The 18163-nt window shown below is 41.1% G+C and overlaps 2 protein-coding genes across 2 annotated transcripts; both read right to left on the bottom strand.

The window, feature by feature from the left end:
* Positions 1-1395: 1395 nt before the first annotated feature.
* LOC140932661 (putative N-acetylated-alpha-linked acidic dipeptidase) lies at positions 1396-10431 on the bottom strand. Its single transcript, XM_073382179.1, has 5 exons — positions 10032-10431; positions 7013-7229; positions 5760-5960; positions 4364-4652; positions 1396-4001 (listed from the first exon to the last, which is right to left on the bottom strand). The coding sequence occupies exons 1-5, from the start codon at positions 10319-10321 to the stop codon at positions 2707-2709; spliced, it is 2292 nt and encodes a 763-aa protein (XP_073238280.1). The 5' UTR covers positions 10322-10431; the 3' UTR covers positions 1396-2706.
* Positions 10432-15926: 5495 nt separating this feature from the next.
* Positions 15927-17779, bottom strand: LOC140932660 (uncharacterized). Its single transcript, XM_073382178.1, has one exon. It carries the CDS (start codon positions 17743-17745, stop codon positions 16828-16830), a length of 918 nt encoding a protein of 305 aa, XP_073238279.1. The 5' UTR covers positions 17746-17779; the 3' UTR covers positions 15927-16827.
* Between the last annotated feature and the right edge of the window lie 384 nt (positions 17780-18163).

Here is an 18163-nt window from a genome sequence, read left to right as displayed (position 1 = left end):
TTAAAGATAGATTTTCTTGTCACTGCTTTCTATAGCTTTAAAAAGGCTTTTTAGGCGTAAGGGAATAAACCCCTTTGTTAGCCTTTGGTATAGGTGTACTTGAGTCATGCCATGTTTTCCGCGAGTTGTTTCATTTAGCCTGTTTTGTTTTATGGCATAAGCGAAATGCAAATTCGTCGTTTTTTTCAACCTGAAACTCCTGCCTCAGGTTATATGACGTGGAAACATGCTTCTACGCGTAACGCGTCAGGGGTAAATTCAATTTAGATATTTTCTCGAGACTTAGTATAGGTTTTGTTTATTTGAGTCTGTAGACTTTCCGTTTGTAGTAACTTTTATCGGTAGTTATGTTACTATTCTGTGTAAATTTGGAAAAGTTTCGAAGAAGTGCTATTCAAATGCATAAAAAAAAAAAGCTGCAGTCCGATGTCATAAACAAACAATTACGAAAAGTGAAGCGGAACAAGCTAAGGAGCTTGGTTTTGTTTGATGTGTGCCTCTTAGACCAAGAAGACACTCTTTTGTTTGTTTTTTTGTATGTTTGTTTTTTATAAGAATATATTTATAAGAATATCGAGGCTGAAATTTGCAAAATTTCAGGAATATTTCTAAAATGAACCTGAGAATAAGAACCCATACTTTTAGGACAGGGGACAAAATGCACGCCATCTTGGTGCTGCGGGCATCATGCATCAGCCGGCAGCAGACCGTATTCTTGAGAGATTTTTGCCTAGTCCCTAGGCCTCATTTTTCCTCGCGGCCAAAGCGTTTCGGGTCACGTGGTCCATGCGACCGAGGGGGACTGGGAAACGCCGTACAGGGACTAGGCAAGAGCGATTTGAGATTTTTGGTTCAATGGTCAATCTGTGACGGTAAGAACAGTTCAAGAAGTATTGTACAGAACATTTTTTTATCTAGGGAAACAGGATTATGTAAAGTTACATAAGTGAACGGCATGTGCTGTACGTCTACAAACAAGTTTTGGCCTTTACGTTATTTGTTCGCAACTCTTCTCGTCATGTTTACGATGACTGTTCGATGAAGAAACAGCCTATCAGCGCTGCTGTCGGTTTAGAATTTAGTGCGGAATTATTAAATATGTAAGCAAATATGCGATTGTGATCGGTTCATTTTCTATATCTCGCTCTGAGTGTTTCGTAATTCCAACAAGTCTAAGTTGTTAACTTTAATAAAATTCATGTTCAACTTTTCTTCATGCTGTCTTTGTCCTATTAGCATCGCAACTAACGGCAGCACTTCCCTTCTCAATGAAAACTGGCAATTGCAATAAAGCAAATTTTACGTTATAGTTATTGCCTTTGTATTCTTGGAGCGCAAACAAATCAGATCAATCGTGCAGGCCATGGCCCAGTTTATAATTAGGCCAGACTCGCACGAAATTATATGCCCTTCAGGAGCCTGTTTATTTGTAGAACTGTCAGTAACCCGCTCTTTTTTGACTTTGTACCTTTTACCTCTTCTCACATACGTAAAATTGTACTACGCTCCGCCAGAGGAAAATAGCTCCGGAAGAGCTATCTTCGGCGCGTGTAATGAGTAGTGCGAGCACGTCACCTAAGCATTGCGTGACAACAATGTTAGACTAGATTATCTAAACACCAGGGCCCAGTTGTTCGAAGAACGATTAGCGCTTAACCAGAGGTTAAATTTAACCCGGGTTTCTTTTTCTTGTGTTTAAAAGCATTTCTCGGATAATTTCCTCTGTTATTTTTAAAGCTTTCTATAATCAACTCGTAGACAAAAAGAATTAAAACTGAAATGATTTTTAAGCTTTCATATCTGAATTCAAATCTCGAGCTAACCCTAGGTTATCTTAACCCAGCTTTGAACAACTCGGCCCAGAGTCTTAAAATGTTATATGACTGCGCAATAGAGAAGAGCTTTAGGGTCGAAAATACGCTTCACAACTCCACCAACCTGATACTAGGGAGGAAAACCGGTAAAAGAAAAAATATGTATTATTTCTAAATAATTTTAGTCGTTTTCCCTATTTCGACATTTTGCTATTTCGTCATTTCGTGTTTTAAACACACCCCCAAAAAAGAGTGTAGTCGACTTGCGGGAACCTCAGTACTTTCCTCTAATCTCGTTCTTAAATATCCATTGTTTAACCTTAGGACAGAGTGAGGTCTAGTGACGAGACTAATAAAATAAAACTAAATGCAGGGCTGGCACTACGGCAAAAGACTGATTTATTATGGGCCAATATTTCAGCTAACAAAATAAGCCTTCCTCAGGGCCATAGTTCTGGCCCTGAGGATGGCTAATTCTGGCCTATAATAAATCAGCCCTTGGCCGTAGCGCCAGCCCTGCATTCAGTTTTGTTTTAGTTCACACTTAAGTGACGTCTGGCTACAGCATCTCTTTGATTAGAGATCCGGCAAGCGGAACCAGTCAGTTATATTTACGCGTTGCGTGGACGTCTGCATTCAAACAGTTTTTCCGAAGAGACTAATGTTTCCCCGGCTTTCGCTTTTATTGCAGTTCCAATTATTACTTTTAGTTAAAATTACCATACACCAATGTAAAATGTACCAAATACAAAAAAAAAATGCAAACTACCAGAAATTTACACCACAGTTTATGGCTCACCCGGTTTTTATCGCTAGGAACAAGGGACAAGACTGAAAATGTATGGTCACCTTACCACTAACTACAAGAATCTCACAATACAATGACAATACACTACTCGTCCACCGCCGCCAAAATCTTTCCAGCCTCTCTGACGCATGTTATAGCGATGGAAACCTGTTCTTTGACCTGCTTCCAATTGTTGGTCTTCTCGATTTCAAAAAGCGAGTCCGTGATTCCTGGAAAGCTTGAGCTTCCGTAGACGTTGTGCATTTCAGGTGCGAAGAGAACGTGACGAGCTAAGCGCCTTCCTGGCAGTCCAAACGGCCAGATAAACGCTCGTTCCATGTTCATCATCTGATCATTGAGTCTGCGTAGTTTGGCAAAGTCTTGCATGTCACTAGCGTGGGCTTTTTTCTTCTCGAAGGCATCTGCGTTTTTTGAAAAGTTTTCCACCTCTCGCTTCAAATAGTCCAGAGTGATATTATCCTTTTGGAGTAGCTTCAAGTAATTCTTTTCCAGTGCGTCAAGGCTGCCTTTCAGAGCTACTTTATAGTCTTTCAGATTGAAAGGAAGCACTGGGGTATCTGCAGCCTCCAAAACAATCCTGGCTCCAATTTGAGACATCAACAGGTGGGTCTTGAAATTCGGGTCGGTGAAGGTTTTTTGCCAGTAGAACGTATCATGAACGGTATGATAAACAGGATATAGCGACCTATTCATGCTGCCAAACTCGTACTTCATGTCAATGCTAGGCACCCCAATAAAATGACTGAATGGCGCGTAGTCGGATCCTGAACCGAGACCACCAAACTTAGGCTCACCGGGTGCCGTGGGGGACGGGTATTTCCTTGCCCAGCTTTCATAGAGATTCGCACCTTTTTCATTACCATTGGGGTCTGTCAAAAACTTAGATTCTTGGAATACCAAAGACTTCAAGCCAGGATTGCCATTGGCCTTAAAACTGTAATTCCCACTCACAGCAGAATCGGTATTTAGGTACATAACTGCACGGTCCCTCAACATGTTTCTGTTTTCTTCCACCCACTCATATGAACCAATGAGACCGTACTCCTCCGCGCCCCAACTGCAGAAGACCATTGTGCGCCTAGGTCGCCAATCTGTCTTGGTCAACAGCTCTCCTATGCCACGCGTCACCTCCATCATAACCGCTGTGCCACTCGATGGATCCACTCCACCAAAAACCCAAGCGTCTCGATGATTACCCATGAGTACCATCCGGTCGGGTTCTTCTCTGCCGATGATTGTGCCAATCACATTTATTGCTGGTTTTGTCACGAACTGATTGTTGACTTCAAGCTTTACTTTTACATTTGGATCTATAAATCCAGGTCCGAATCTGTACTTGATGGGCAATCCTCCTCTCCATTCCAAAGGAACTTCATCACCTGAAAGAAAGCAACGCACCTTTCTTATTATGATTTTCTGAAATGCTTGCAGTGCAGATCGCGTTACCGTTGCGACTGACAAAGCTTTGACATCTTTTGGACATGTTTTCTTCACTTCAAAACGAAACGGGCTTCTGCATAATACAGAGCCCATTTAGTTTGCCAAAGAATGTTTGCAAACTAGTCAAAAACTTTGTCGAGTGCCAAAAGTAACGCAATCCACCCGATAAAACGGGTAGGCCTTAGCCGCTCTAAGTTTTAATAACAAAGACGCATTTAAATGGAGAACTAAACATTGCAATTATGCACGCAATTCGTTTTTAACCGTTACCCTTTTCACGTCCAATCGCGTGATTTAGTACCTGCAAGGCGCTTTAAGAAGTGTACAGCGTTATCGTAAGTTATGACTTGGGCGGGGATTTTTGGCAATGCACCACTTTCATTTTTGCTTAGTCTGTAGATTCCATCTATGGACGGCAGGAGTGGAGTCAAGGGATCGCCATTGGCCATGCCTATTGTTCCTCTCTGGGTACCAGTCCCTGGCATCCACCAAGTCTTTGGAAAAGTATTGTTCATTCCTTCAGGAGAGTAGTCCGCTGGATCAGAGTACAGTATTACACCAGCCGCTCCGCACTTTTGGGCATTTTGAACCTGCAGAACAATCGATCATACATGTTCTTTAGTTTGATAGAGCAAAGCTTCCTTCTGCAGGAAAAAGTCTTTTTTAAATGATACTAAAAATGAGGAATAAACATCTGTCTATAGCTGCCACTGTCCGAGTGATTTGGCTTCGCGAATGAGTTAAGTACTTTCCAGGCCGTGGGTTTGCCGTGGGTTGGTGCCCGTCTGCGTCACCTAAAAATAAACTAGTCTGTGAAAATGCGTTACAAAGGCTTTGTGCAGGAGTTGCTTGCTCCAGTTTATGGGCCCCTGCCATATTCCACCGTCCGGTTAGCTCAGTTGGGAGAGCACCGGTCTGCCGAGCGGAAGGTCGTGGATTGGAACCCTTGCCAGACCAATAACCAGGGTCTTTAAAAAACTGGTGTGATCATGCTGCCTGTGATTTGAGACCTTGACCCAGATGATCGAGTAAATGGGCGGTGACGTTAAATCATTGGCTTCAGTGCCATTGGATCCAGACCTTGAGATAAAGGGGGAGTTAGGTCATCCAGACCCTTAGATAAGGAGGGGGGGCGGTTTCCCAAAAAAATTTTTCAGCCCTTCGGCCCTCAGTTCGGTATAAAAATAAGGGGGCCGGGACCCCTGGGCCCCTCCCCTGGATCCGCTACTGGACTTTACGTCTCCCTTCTTCCTTTTTCTCGTTAGTCAAAATCGAAGTGGACGTTAAAGAACCCACACCACACAACCGTTAGAAAAGGGTAAGGGAAGTTTGCCGATGGTGTGGTTTACCTTTCACATATCGCACATCGTTCATATCATGGGCTGTGGGTGGTTTACAGTAAGCTCATAAATGGACTGATAGTGGCGCCAGTGGCGCCTTGTGTGCTGAAGTCCGAGCTTACTATCCAAGAGGGCGCGTCTTGTTGTCCTCTACTACATTACATTACATTACATTACATTACATTACATTACATTACATTACATTACATTACATTACTCCAAGCGGCACGACCTTCAGGGCAAATAAGTACCCGGTAGTTGGTCAAGATAGGCATGGCAACAACGACAGACAAAGAGAGATAACATGACACAGATGAACGGCAATATCTCTTACAAGTTGCGAGTAGTATTTTGTACCTTATTTCCTCTAAATATTTTTCCATAACGCATGATTATTATCTTCCCAGTACAGCTTAAATTTCTCTGTTCCAGTTTCTGAAAATCCTTAACGGTACCATAGTTTGCATACATCAAGTCAGCGTCCTCCACGATTCCAGGTGGAGAGTATCCCAGAAATGGTGGCAACACAAGAGAATCATTTTCACTTGGCTCTGCGATCTGAACAAAAACAATTCAAGCAGAACAATTTTCTCCCGTTTTTTATTGCTTGACTGACTGAGAGACTGAGTGACCTACTGACAAAAACGATTGGCTGATGGACTGATATAAATCTGTTACCTATATTAAACATGTTTCAACAAGACTGAATCGATCGACGTTCAGTGCCCAAAATGACGGCAAATTGGCAATTGATCAACCACTTGTTTCCCCTCGTGTAAGGAACGAGCGCAGAACTCTCATACTGTATCACAACCCAGTTCTGACTAGTGCTTCTGATTGGTCGTGCAGCGAGGGAAATTTGCTTCATCTAATCAGAAACACTACCAAGATCTAGGTAGTGACACGTCATCAGTATGGGATTTCTGCAATCTTTCCTGAGACGTCATTTCGTGGAAAAGTCAGTGACTGCGTTACAAAATGTCGGCTGTTTTCTCAGGCCACTTCAAACGCTGATTTTGGAAAGCACATTCCCAATTTCAAACCAAAGAGGGTCAAAAACCATTTGGAGCTACACATACCTATATAGCTCTTACAAGGCCGCATCCAGCACCCTCTCTCCTTTCGCCGGGGTTTCAACCCAGGGGATGTATCCAACAAAGTTTTATACGGGGAGGCTGGGCCCCGAGGTCCAACCCCTTAACCTTTTATAAACCATTTTTGACACGGAAAAGGTAGCCTTTTAGTATACCTTCTGTGGACACATTGTACCACTTTGCATCCCTTTTGAATGCTGTAAATGCACTCACTGTCTTTGAAATATGGAAAAAATCGTAAATAAACCAGAACCTTTTGTCGACTTTTTCACAGACATAAACGGGCAACTGTAAGCCCTTTTGGGCCTTTTTACAGACCTAAAGACAGATTTCACCTCCCTTTCATATACTTCAAAAAGTGAAATCCCTACTCTTTCATATTACAGAAACCTGAAAAAGGTACCCCTTTCGGGCGGAGCCTCTCCGTATAGGCATTATAGGGAGTAGTCCCTCGGGGATTCAACCTACACAAAATGGAGCAGAGAAATTAAAATCAAAGCGACCAGTAGGTATTACCTTTTCGGGTCCCTCTACGTTCCACAAAACCGTTTTGTCAGTCGTGTTGATGATCCTGACAGCGTTTGGTTTATCTCTCGGTGGCATGGACAGAAGAACGTCGTACTGTACCATCTCTACATGATCAAATTTATATTTTTTCCATTCATCACGGATATATACTCCTAGCTTCTTGTTTTGTTCACCGCCTCCAACGTGGGGACGCTCAGTGAATTTGCTGCAAATATAGATCAGCTTCATTATGAGGTTCGTTTGAGAAACTAATTTTTGCACTAGCGAAGGTAACTTATTGCAGATTACTGTTGATTGGACAAGAACAGTTAATTCGTTGTCTCAAGAGCCATTATGGCTCTTGGTTGTCTGTATTAACGGGTATCCGTATTAAAGGAGTTGAATTGAGACAATATAAGAGCAGTTTCCCTAGGGTCAAAGAAAACCCTCCTTTATATCATCTAATACAAAAATAAATTGGGTGTCTCTAAAGCGGGATTCGAATGTGTAATTGTACGAGCCATCTTTTCCATTTCATAGCATCAATTTTTCTTGTACGAGGAAAGTGAGAAAATGTGCATTTCTTTTCTCACTATTAAACAAGGGTTGTATTCTGTAGAGCAAGTCACCGATGGTTAACGTATGGTAAAAATAATTCAAGGATAGCAGAGAGACTGAAATGCCCTGGATTTAAATCAACAGGAGGAGGTCAAATGATTTACCTATTGAATGTGGCCTTTTAGTTCACTTTATACTGAGTTAACTTAATTTCCAGCGGGGTTTTACGCGTGCAGATGATTATCATAAATAGACTTTTTTCACCAATATATCTGAAAGCCTAGAGAACTTAAGAGACAATTCTAGATCAAAATATAGTTCTCACAAACAAGGTTAGTGTATTTTGAGGCATTCGGAGAAATCGCTTCATTCTTACGGCTCCAAACAAAATTACTCGAAAACCCTCTCAGATAACTTGTTTAGAATAAGAACAACTCAAGGTAAGTATATGTACGTCAAGAACATAAACAACTTGCAAAACGAATGACCAGACTTCAGAACAAAAGTAGAAAATGTAAAAACAGCAACGATGTTACCCTATACAAAGATCTATATCTCATTTAAGCCGGATGGTTCTGCTACTGAGACGGATGCTGTTGACGCTCTACAAGCTTGCATCAGGGACATAAGAACCTGGATGGTCCAAGACAAACTTCGGCTGAACGATGCTAAGACCGAGTTTCTTATTATAGGTACACGCGCACAGTTAAATAAGGTTATGATAAGTGACTTGCAAGTAGGTGAGGTAAAGGTTTCTGCGGTTTACTCTGTTAGAAACCTGGGTGCTTGGTTTGATGCAAACATGAATATGACCACACATATTAACAGCATATGTCAGAATATTTATTACCATCTACATAACATCCGGCGTATTAGAAAGTATTTATCATATGATAATAGGAAGTCCATTGTACAGGCTATTATAATGTCACGATTAGACTATTGTAACGGTCTATTATATGGTACGCCCGCTGTTCATCTTGGTAAGCTGCAACGCCTGCAGAACGCGGCAGCTCGGCTGGTACGTACTATATCTAGGTATGATCCTATCACACCATCCCTGATCAACCTGCACTGGCTTCCGGTTACCCACAGAATAGAATTCAAGATAGCAATGCTAGTTCACAAATGTATCTACGGCGTCGCACCACAATATCTTTTAGACTTGATAAAAATCAAAGAGAGCTCGCGGTATCAGTTGAGATCATACCGGGGCATACTCCTAATGGACAATACCTATAGAACAAAAAAGACACTCGGGGATAGGGCGTTTGAAAATGCTGCGCCCAAAGTATGGAATCGACTCCCTCTAGAAATTAGACAATGTCAATCATTGAACATTTTTAAAGTTTTACTAAAGACACATCTTTTTAAATTAGCTTTTTATTAGTTCTTTTATTAACTCATATTTTACTTTTATTGTTTTCCGAAAATTGTAAATTATTATTATTATTATCATTATTTGGACTAGCCATTTATTCCTTTAAGATTTTAGTGTTGTAATGCGCACTCGATCATATCTTTATCGCATGCTAGACTGCGCAATATAAGAAATAAACATTATTATTATTATTATTAGATCTCGGATCTCGCAAAAACTCACAATTTGAATCTTAGATCTATACCATATATAAGTTTGTGACTTGGTTTTCTGATTTGTTTGATGCATCTTTGAACTGCGTATTCAAGGTGGGGAGGTAAGGTCACTGAAAAACAGTGGCGAGCTACCTTTTTAAAACAGGTGTAAAGTTTTAACTACGCATGTCAATTTGGCTATTGCGGCGAAGGTTTACCAAATTACCAGAAATTACCCCAAGTCCGTTATCACGATGTTCCTAAAAAAAAATTTTTTTCATTTGAAAAAGTAGTGAACCTTCTGTGGCAAAGGAGTAATGTGTTGACACCCCAATGCTATGGACAAATAACTGCCGGTGTATTTGTTAATTTATCCTAATTTCAAACCAATGATGCATGACACGGGAATAAGTGGATAACAACAACAACTTAGGCTATTAAAACAGGCTAAACCATCTACAGGGGACATTGACAGAATGCACAGTGCATAAAAATTCGCAGGAATGAGTGAATTTTTAAGCACAAGGCACTTTCCGTCGACAGCTGGTATTATGTTCCGACGGTAAATCAGTCTAGAGCTAGAGTCAATTAACCGACAACGCCCGGCGTTACAATACAAAGGCCTGTTATCCACTGTATCCGATATGATATGTGGTGTGCGACAAACGCAGACTGCAGACTTGCAGACTGGCAGGTAAACGAGATAAACATTGTTATGAAATGCTCTAACAGATTCTGTATCCCTAAACTTTAAGTCTCCTAAAAGTCTAGTTTAGGGATAGGGAATCTGTTAAAGCATTTCACAACAATATTTATCTCGTTTACCTGCCAGTCTACAAGTCTACAGTCTGCGTTTGTCGCACACTGTCCAATATGCAAACAATTTATAACTTACCGAGAAAATCTCTCCACACTCTCTGCGTTAAGTGCATTTACTGCTTGCTCGTGATATCGCTTGTAGTCGGTTTTCGGCTCTTTATGACCGTGTTTCTTACCGCCCGAATCATTTGAAGACGTCTTGGACGATCCTGCTTTCATAGCAAAATAACCGATGATGAAACCAATGAAGAATATGGCGATTGCAGCAATGACTGCCGCCGCAACGACGCAATAGAAGCGTTTGGTTCGCGTTGTTCTTTTAACTGGTTGTTCGGTTGTTAAATCAAATGTATCACCGCTAGCCATGTTTACTTACGGACGTTAAAGATCGTGCAAACAGCAACTTCTCTTTCATAAAGCCGTTTTTGCTATGCTTAGTTGGCGTGAGTTATCTATATGCTCGAAGAAGCAAACCAATCAAATCCTCTACGTGCCAAAATTAAGCCCTTTTATACGAGACTCTTCTTAGTGACTTACCACTCATGAAGACCTAATTATTATGAATAATTATTGGCCCAATATCAGAGATTCATAAGGTTAGCTTCTTCTAAACACAATCATTTATTCCCTATCAGCAGGTATAAAACTGAAAATTTATTTGCTTAGTTCATCAGGTGTCTTTATCGTTTCGTCTTAAACTTGTCACTTTGTGTGAGCGAAAAGCAACGGAGAGTCACGGTAACGCGATACCCAATCTAACAGTGCATACAACGGTTTTATATTGAAAAATTGTCATCGCTGAGGCAGTAAATGAAGTCAATGAATGCATGAATTAGCAGAAACTGAATCATCGCAGTTGTTCAAAAGCTACGGAATAGTGGATTTTTGTTGGATACAGATTTACGATTAACAGCAGAGTTTGAATCCAAGAGCCTGTGTAAAAAGTTTTTTAAATACAGTTTTTCAAGTTTTGTTTTTTGGGGGTTAAGGTCGTTATAATACAGAAATGAGGCCCGTTTCAAACGTCGTGCTTCTGCCGTGCTGAATTAAATTCGACTTTTGCACGGCAGTAGCAGGACGTTTGAAACCAAGTCGTGCTACTCAAACCTTGGTTTCGGTCGGTAGCTGGACTTGGTTTCAAATGTCGTGCTACCGCCGTGCCGAACTAAATTCATAAATTGTAAATACATTAGAATATAATAGTTTGCTAAACCTTTTCTACATTTTTGTGTTTTGTTTTCCGCAACAGCCGTTCTATTCGACTGAATTAAATTCGACGTCTGAAACCAAGTCGTGCTAGTGTCGGGCTGCAGTCGAGCTACGGTCGAGCCAGCTTAGCACGGCAATAGCACGACGTTTAAAACAGGCCTGATTTAGCTTTTTTTGGTATTTAAAGGGGCAGTGTCACATCAAATACAAGCTGTTCGCGTCAAATACATATTGCTCACATCAAAAACAAAATCCTTACATCAAATGCAGATTGCTCGAATCAAAAACAAATTGCTCACATCATATATTAAATTGCTCGCATCAAAAACAAAATCCTGACATCATAACCAAGTTTAAACGGTCAGCGGTCGAAGTACGAAAACTGGTAAGTAGGTGGTGCATGTGTAACCATCGTATAGCTGAAACACAAGACTGAAACTGACAATTTTTCATGTCACGCCTTCTCAACCAACTTATTAAACTTTTTCCTGAGTGTACTTTGAATGAGATTCGTGTATATTTGCAAATGGGTGGTAATACGTGAATCATTATTGGGGAGGACGTATTAACGTTGTAGAAAACAATAGGCTCTTTGTATGACTTGATCACCTGACCAACTTTCGGTAACCACGAAAACAGTTCACTTTTGAACAATTTTGTTAGTACAAGCTGAAAGAGCATATTAAAATTTGGTAACCTGAGAATTTTCAGCCGTACATTTCAGAAGTAGCGATTGCAACCGCCGCCGAAAGTTAGAAGTATTTGTATGAGAAAAACAACTTTTGTCATCCAGTCACGCTTGCGTGGTGTTCCATACAAATCCTTGTAAATTCTAAAATTTTTAGACTGTCGTTAAATCTTTCCCTTACGCATTTAACGGTTCAAATTGCTTGTTATGAATTAAAAGGAGATTTGAGCCCTGTAATGCTTAAGGAAATATTTCATGACAATTTTGAAAATCTCGAAATTAAAAGGATCTCTATGGAAAACCATGCAAGCGTGGATGGCAAAATTTTTTTTCTCATACGAATCTTCTACCTTTCGGCGGCCGTTGCAATCGCTACTTTTGAAATATACGGCTGAAAATTCTCTGGTTACCTAATTTTAATTCCGAGGGTAGCGACTTTAGTAAATATAACAGTGCAGTTCGCTGATGAAAATTAGTATACTTCGGGCCGTGGTACAGAGCTGAAACTTCGCAGGCTTTCAGTTGATCTATATATCGGCGGGGAAACCGGCAATCTAATAAATTTGGATTTTCCACAGTGTAAAACGATCATAATGCCTCTCATATTCCAATCTCCTGTTCCTCTGTTCCTCTGTCTCTTGTTGTCGGTGTTGCCTTCACTATGCTATATAGCACTCGCTAAGCTAAGCGATGTTCTCTCTGCAACCTCGTTCAGGTGGGAGAGAGAACCTGGGAACGAGGTTGGTTCTCTAGGCTCCTCGGTTTCTTGTTCACGCCTTTTCCTTCGTTGTTTTTGAAGTCGGCGTTCTCCCTCCCAGGAGTTTCGGTGGAAATCTTCCTGGGCGAGGATTTCACGCGTTGTGCTTGTGTGTCATTTGCAAAAATTGTTCGTGATTCACCGATGTTAAACACTGTTTCACAGACGATGAATAAACACAACAGCCTTTCATGAATGATACATGAAAATTCGCCCTGGTCAACGGCGGCAAGGTCTATGTTGCCTGGAAACGCAAAATGCTCCATGACGAAACGCTAAATGACGTCATTGACGGACACCAAGCATATATTCATATTATGGGGCATCTAATTTTGCAGCTGCTAAGACCACGCGCGGTTAGCAGACTGTTCGACGAGATTATTAAGTCCCTACGCTCGGAACAAATAACCGTTTTACATCTGCAAAGAGCACAGCCTGAGGTTGGAGAAGATCCATCTCTTGAAACTTTCAGTAAGTCTTCGTCAGGCGAGTGTGAAAGTATTGACACCCAGCGATGCTCAAATTAAAAAGTCTGAAATCTGAAATCTAAAATTTGTAGTATCCCTTGGTTTTCGTACCACATGAAACGTTGAACACTAACTTAACTGTGAATCGCGCGGAATTGAAGTTGACTTTCTCTTCTATTGTTCTTGCTAATCATTATCTTTCACGTTCCCCTCCTCTGAAAAACGATCATTTTGTTCATCAGTTCGTGTATAAATTTGCAATATTTAAAATGCTGCGCACAAAGGTTTTTTTTTCACTCATTTCCTAGACGCTGTAAAGTATACCAGCCAAGTAATCTACGCGATTCAAAATTCCACCGTGTAAGAGCAGGGTTATGGGTTCCTGGTAAGAGTAACGAACCAACGCTTGACGATTCTGACCGGTGGGAGGCACACCCTATAGAAAAATATGAAACGGCGAACTGATCCTTACGGCGAGGCGACGAGGAAGTAAAAATATATATCAGGAGCCAGCTCCTGTATATATATATATTTTTTTTGTTGTTGTTGTTGTTGTTGTTTTTTTGTTTTTGTTTTATAGTTTTGTTTACATCTTCATAGCCTCGCCGTAAGGATCAGTTTGCCGTTTCATATTTTTCTACAAGTTTAATTGAACTGATCTAGGTCTACAACTGGGAGATCCGGCACCACAGTACTCATTGGTTTGTTGCTGTGTACTTGCTGATATTTTATATAGTTTGGAAGCACACTTAGACTACGAGTAGTGTCCTTTTTTTCCTCAGGGATAGTAGAGCAGATAGTAGAAAATCACCCCACCCGAGAAAAGGCGACACGTGCCTCTCCCCGCGGCGTGTCGCCTTTTCTCGCGTGGGGTGATTTTCCCGCGCGCTCGCGTTTCGCTCGCTCTACTATCCCTGAGGAAAAATAAGGGACTACTCGTAGTCTATGGCACACCCTATAATGGCCTATATGGGGAGGCCACGCGCGAAAGGGGGACCTTTCTCTGGATTCAGTTGTTTCAAAGTGTTGGGAATTCACAAGATGAAGTATATGAAAGAGCAGGTAAAGCTACCATTTAAGTATTTAAAAGGTCCGTAAATGAAAATGTTTCGAGAAGCGCGCCTTAAGGCGTTATCGTCTAACCATAATTAGTAGACCGGACTCTGGACCAACGTTAAAAAAATAACCACCAGATCCTAATAGAGGATCCAATCAGCTATAATATCTATGTACAACGGAAAGAGGTAAGGCTGATTTTACAATAGGTGATACTTTTTTTGCGAGTATTTCAGAGACCCCGAAGAAGAAAGTCAACAAAGGCCGTGAATTTGGAAATATTGGCAAAAATATATATGTTATGAACTGTAAAATCAGCGCTGCTTCCATTTCCGTTGCTCCTGTTTTAATGACGGATTTATTTATGTACAGTGGAACCTGGATATAACGAAGGGTCAAGGGACTAGAAAATATGCGTTGCAATAACAACTTTTCGTTATACAGTCGAAGAACCCCACTTAACGGACACTCTCTCAAACAAAAGGGAGTGAAAGGCCGCCTGATCACAGGTCACGTTATTACCGACAGTTTTCTTTGCCCCTGGGGAAAGAAAGCCCATATATTTTCTCTAAATTCGACCCGCTTAAAACAGACACCCCTTTACGCAGATAACGGGCACTTTTTTCTTGCCCAGTCAACAGGTTCTCTCAAAACGTCAACTCCGCTAATACGGACACTTTAATGTCAACTCTGTGTTGTAATAAACCTTTCCTTTTTTAAGATACAAAAACCGTCAGTTGACAGCATGTTGCTGTTCTCAGTGCTACAGAGTCACCTGGGAGATAGGATGAATCGTAGATATTGTAGACTTCGAATTCAGACTATGTTGTCAAGAGAGAACGTTTTGATTAAGTAATATATAAATGAGCGACCAGGAGCGACTTTTTAGTGTTTCCATGGACAAATTCTTCAGAATGACGGCTTTGTGAAGGTTAAAGATGTTTACATTTGACGATGCAAATGTCCTGCCTGTTCCACGTAAGATTGTTAAAGGGGTACCATTTGTCAATAGAAGGTATAAGAAAGGGGTACCTTTTCTTTCAATATGGTATATAAAAGGGTAAGGGGTTGATAAACCACGGGGCGGAGCCTCCCTGTATAAAAATGTAGTAGCCCTGCGGTAGTGGCCCACTCCCGGGAATCTGACGAGATTGGCTGATTAATCATCAGTCATGTGACTTAACCTGGAACAGACTCTCTTGAGAAGGACAGAGTGAAAAGACAAAATGGTTTGCGTAATTTCCCGTGGACTTTATTGCTCGCGTCTCTATCAGCAGCTTACTTCGTTCGGGACTCTGCCGGACTCTGTTAGGAGTGTGCGTTTTCAAAAAATGGAATTTTAATAGCTCCTTTTGAAAACACGAAACAATTGAAAAGGGCTTGGTCGGATCACATCCGTTAGGGTCAAAAAGCCCGCGGTTAAATGGGACATGGCAACAAAAATAAAAAGCAAACAGTGTCTTCGGGTGCACGTACGCAGTTGTTTCGACCGCATCATGTAAAATGGATCACGAAAGCGGAGAGGTTTTTTTGATACGGTCCAAAATAACATTTACTGCCATAGTTTATATGATGAATAGTGGATGGCTGGCTGACTTAAATTTCAAAGGTATCTAGAGAGAGTTTATGGTAAATTCCAGTTGTATATACACCCTTCGTATTATTGGTACTCGACGGTTATTAAAACGAATGTTTACAATAGGGCGTGATGTTGGCCGGTTTTAACCTTTCGGCATCCACAGTTGATTTGAGGTGTCCTGGATTATAGGCGTTAATTCCATAATCCTCGTTTTATTTTCGCATCAAAACTCAATAGCCAAATTCATACAGCAAAACGACAACACTTACAACAGCAATAAGAGGAAAAGCAACAGTCACACGATTACATGCTTACAATTGTTTAGAAAATTTTAATAATAACCATTGAAACATGTAATTTGTTACCTAGTTCCGTATTAAAATGAACCATTGTCTGCCTATTTTCCCACGGAAAATGAGTTGTCTGTTTTCAGGCGTCAATGTTGATTGTTTGATACAGTTGTTTTTGTTTTATTGATTAATTGGTTGGAAAACGACTTGTACGCTAAACAATGGATTGCCAACGATAACAGTGTTGTTGTTGTTATTGAACAATGAACGTTTCCAGCTACGTAACAATGTTCTTAAAAGAATTCTAATTTGCTCTTTGGTCAGTGTCGATTTGCAAATTGAAAAGCTGATCAATTTTGGCAAATAAACACAAGACGTGAGAAAGAACTTCTTAACGACAATAAATAACATTCGGATGATTGATTATAATTATCTACTTTGAATTTAATACTTGTCCTTTTTGAGCCACATTCATCTTTCTTTTTGTCGTCAATAAAGTGTGTGGACAAGTCCAATGCTGTCGGCTTTCTTTATCGGGCAGCATTCGGTTTCACTTTCACAGCAAAGGTCGCGCTCCCAAGATTTTGTACCACCATGAAAGCATGCACCAAAAATGCGAACAGGCGATGAAAGCCGCCTTAACACACTTCATCTTCCAGCATCGTACAACGTCTTCAGACATCATAACTCTAATTGAACCACCGATTTTTTGTGTCCGTCTTGTGTGCGCCCATTTAGTGGCTGAAGTGGGCAATGCACTTCTCTCTCAGTTCCTCATTTCTATCACTTACGTGTGACAATAAACATTAGGAGAAAAATAAATAAGTTAGAGTGCCCAAGAGCCTGTTGCTGGGACAGAACAGGGATGATTCACGGCCCTTAAGACATGTTGATCGCGAGACAATTGCTTCATAGCCCTTGAGTGTGTCTTAGACAGTGAATGAGCTGTCCATTGGTGTCTCGTCAAGGCATCGGACCGGCTGTACTTCTGACCGCATCCCAGCACCACGCAAGTAAACACTTTTTTCTCGGCAGTTTGTAGATGAGTCTTTTGATGTTTGCTCAAGTGATCTTTCCTACCAAAGGCCTTGTTGCAAATTTCGCACTTGTGAGGTCGAACACCGGTGTGAATGCGTTTATGTCGCGTTAGTTCCTCGTTGCGAGCGAATCGTCTTTCACAGCCATCAAAACTGCATTGAAACGGCTTCTCCCCAGTGTGAATTCGCAAATGGCCTTGCAGTTGTCCGTTGTTGCTGCATCGAATATCGCACAGGGGACATGGATATTTCTTCTTTCTTGTTTTGCTGTTCAAATTCGGGACGCCACATACGGATAATTTTTCGGCCGATTCCTCTCTCACTTGCAAAACCGGCGCAGATTTCATATTCTTTGATGACTGATCAGAAGACGGTGATTTAGTCCAAATAGAAGGAATAATCGTCTGAGCTTCGGCGCAGAAACTCATCGAAGAGACTTGGACGTTAATAGGGGGAGGAGGCGTTGTGTTAAAAGAAGTCGTAAAGCCAAGCGGACCAACAGACTGCTTCCAAAATCCTGCCGAAGTGCCTAACTCCGGTGGGTGAAAGACTTGTGGAAGAGAAGGTAACGAGGGTGCGTGAAACAGAATTGTTGGCTTAAACACCCGGAAAAGTCCGAGGTTATTTTGTGCTGCTTGCATGGCTTGAACTGTGCGCTCCAACAAAACACATGAAATGTGCCCAGGATGACAAGATGGGATTGACATTGGAGTTAGGTGGGGTGACAAACGACCAATCACCGCGCTCGTTCTTAGCCAAATTGTAAATGAAGATGATAAATTAAAGCTGGGCGTGATAGGGGGCATGAGTTAATTTCAAGGGCCACCTCGTAGAATCCTTCTGAAAGCAGAGGCTAATCACAATAACAGAATCACCGTTCACCCTACACTAAAAACCGTTGATTCAAGGATGAAAAAAGCTTAGTTTAATCCAGGTTTATCGAAGGTTTGAGTGTTTTTCTCTATCAAGTTCCCAGCTCTGCTTTGTATAAATATTTATCGCCACCTATCAAATATATCACTAAAGAAAACAATAAAAGTGCGAAACTTCACACAACTATGAATGATAAACAAAAGGTGAGTTTGCCCGGCTAACTACAGATATCGTAGCTTACGTAGATCGGTT

Source organism: Porites lutea, chromosome 4, assembly GCF_958299795.1.
Source record: "Porites lutea chromosome 4, jaPorLute2.1, whole genome shotgun sequence".
In the NCBI taxonomy this organism is placed as follows: domain Eukaryota; kingdom Metazoa; phylum Cnidaria; class Anthozoa; order Scleractinia; family Poritidae; genus Porites; species Porites lutea.
This window is presented reverse-complemented; position numbering and strand designations above follow the sequence as displayed.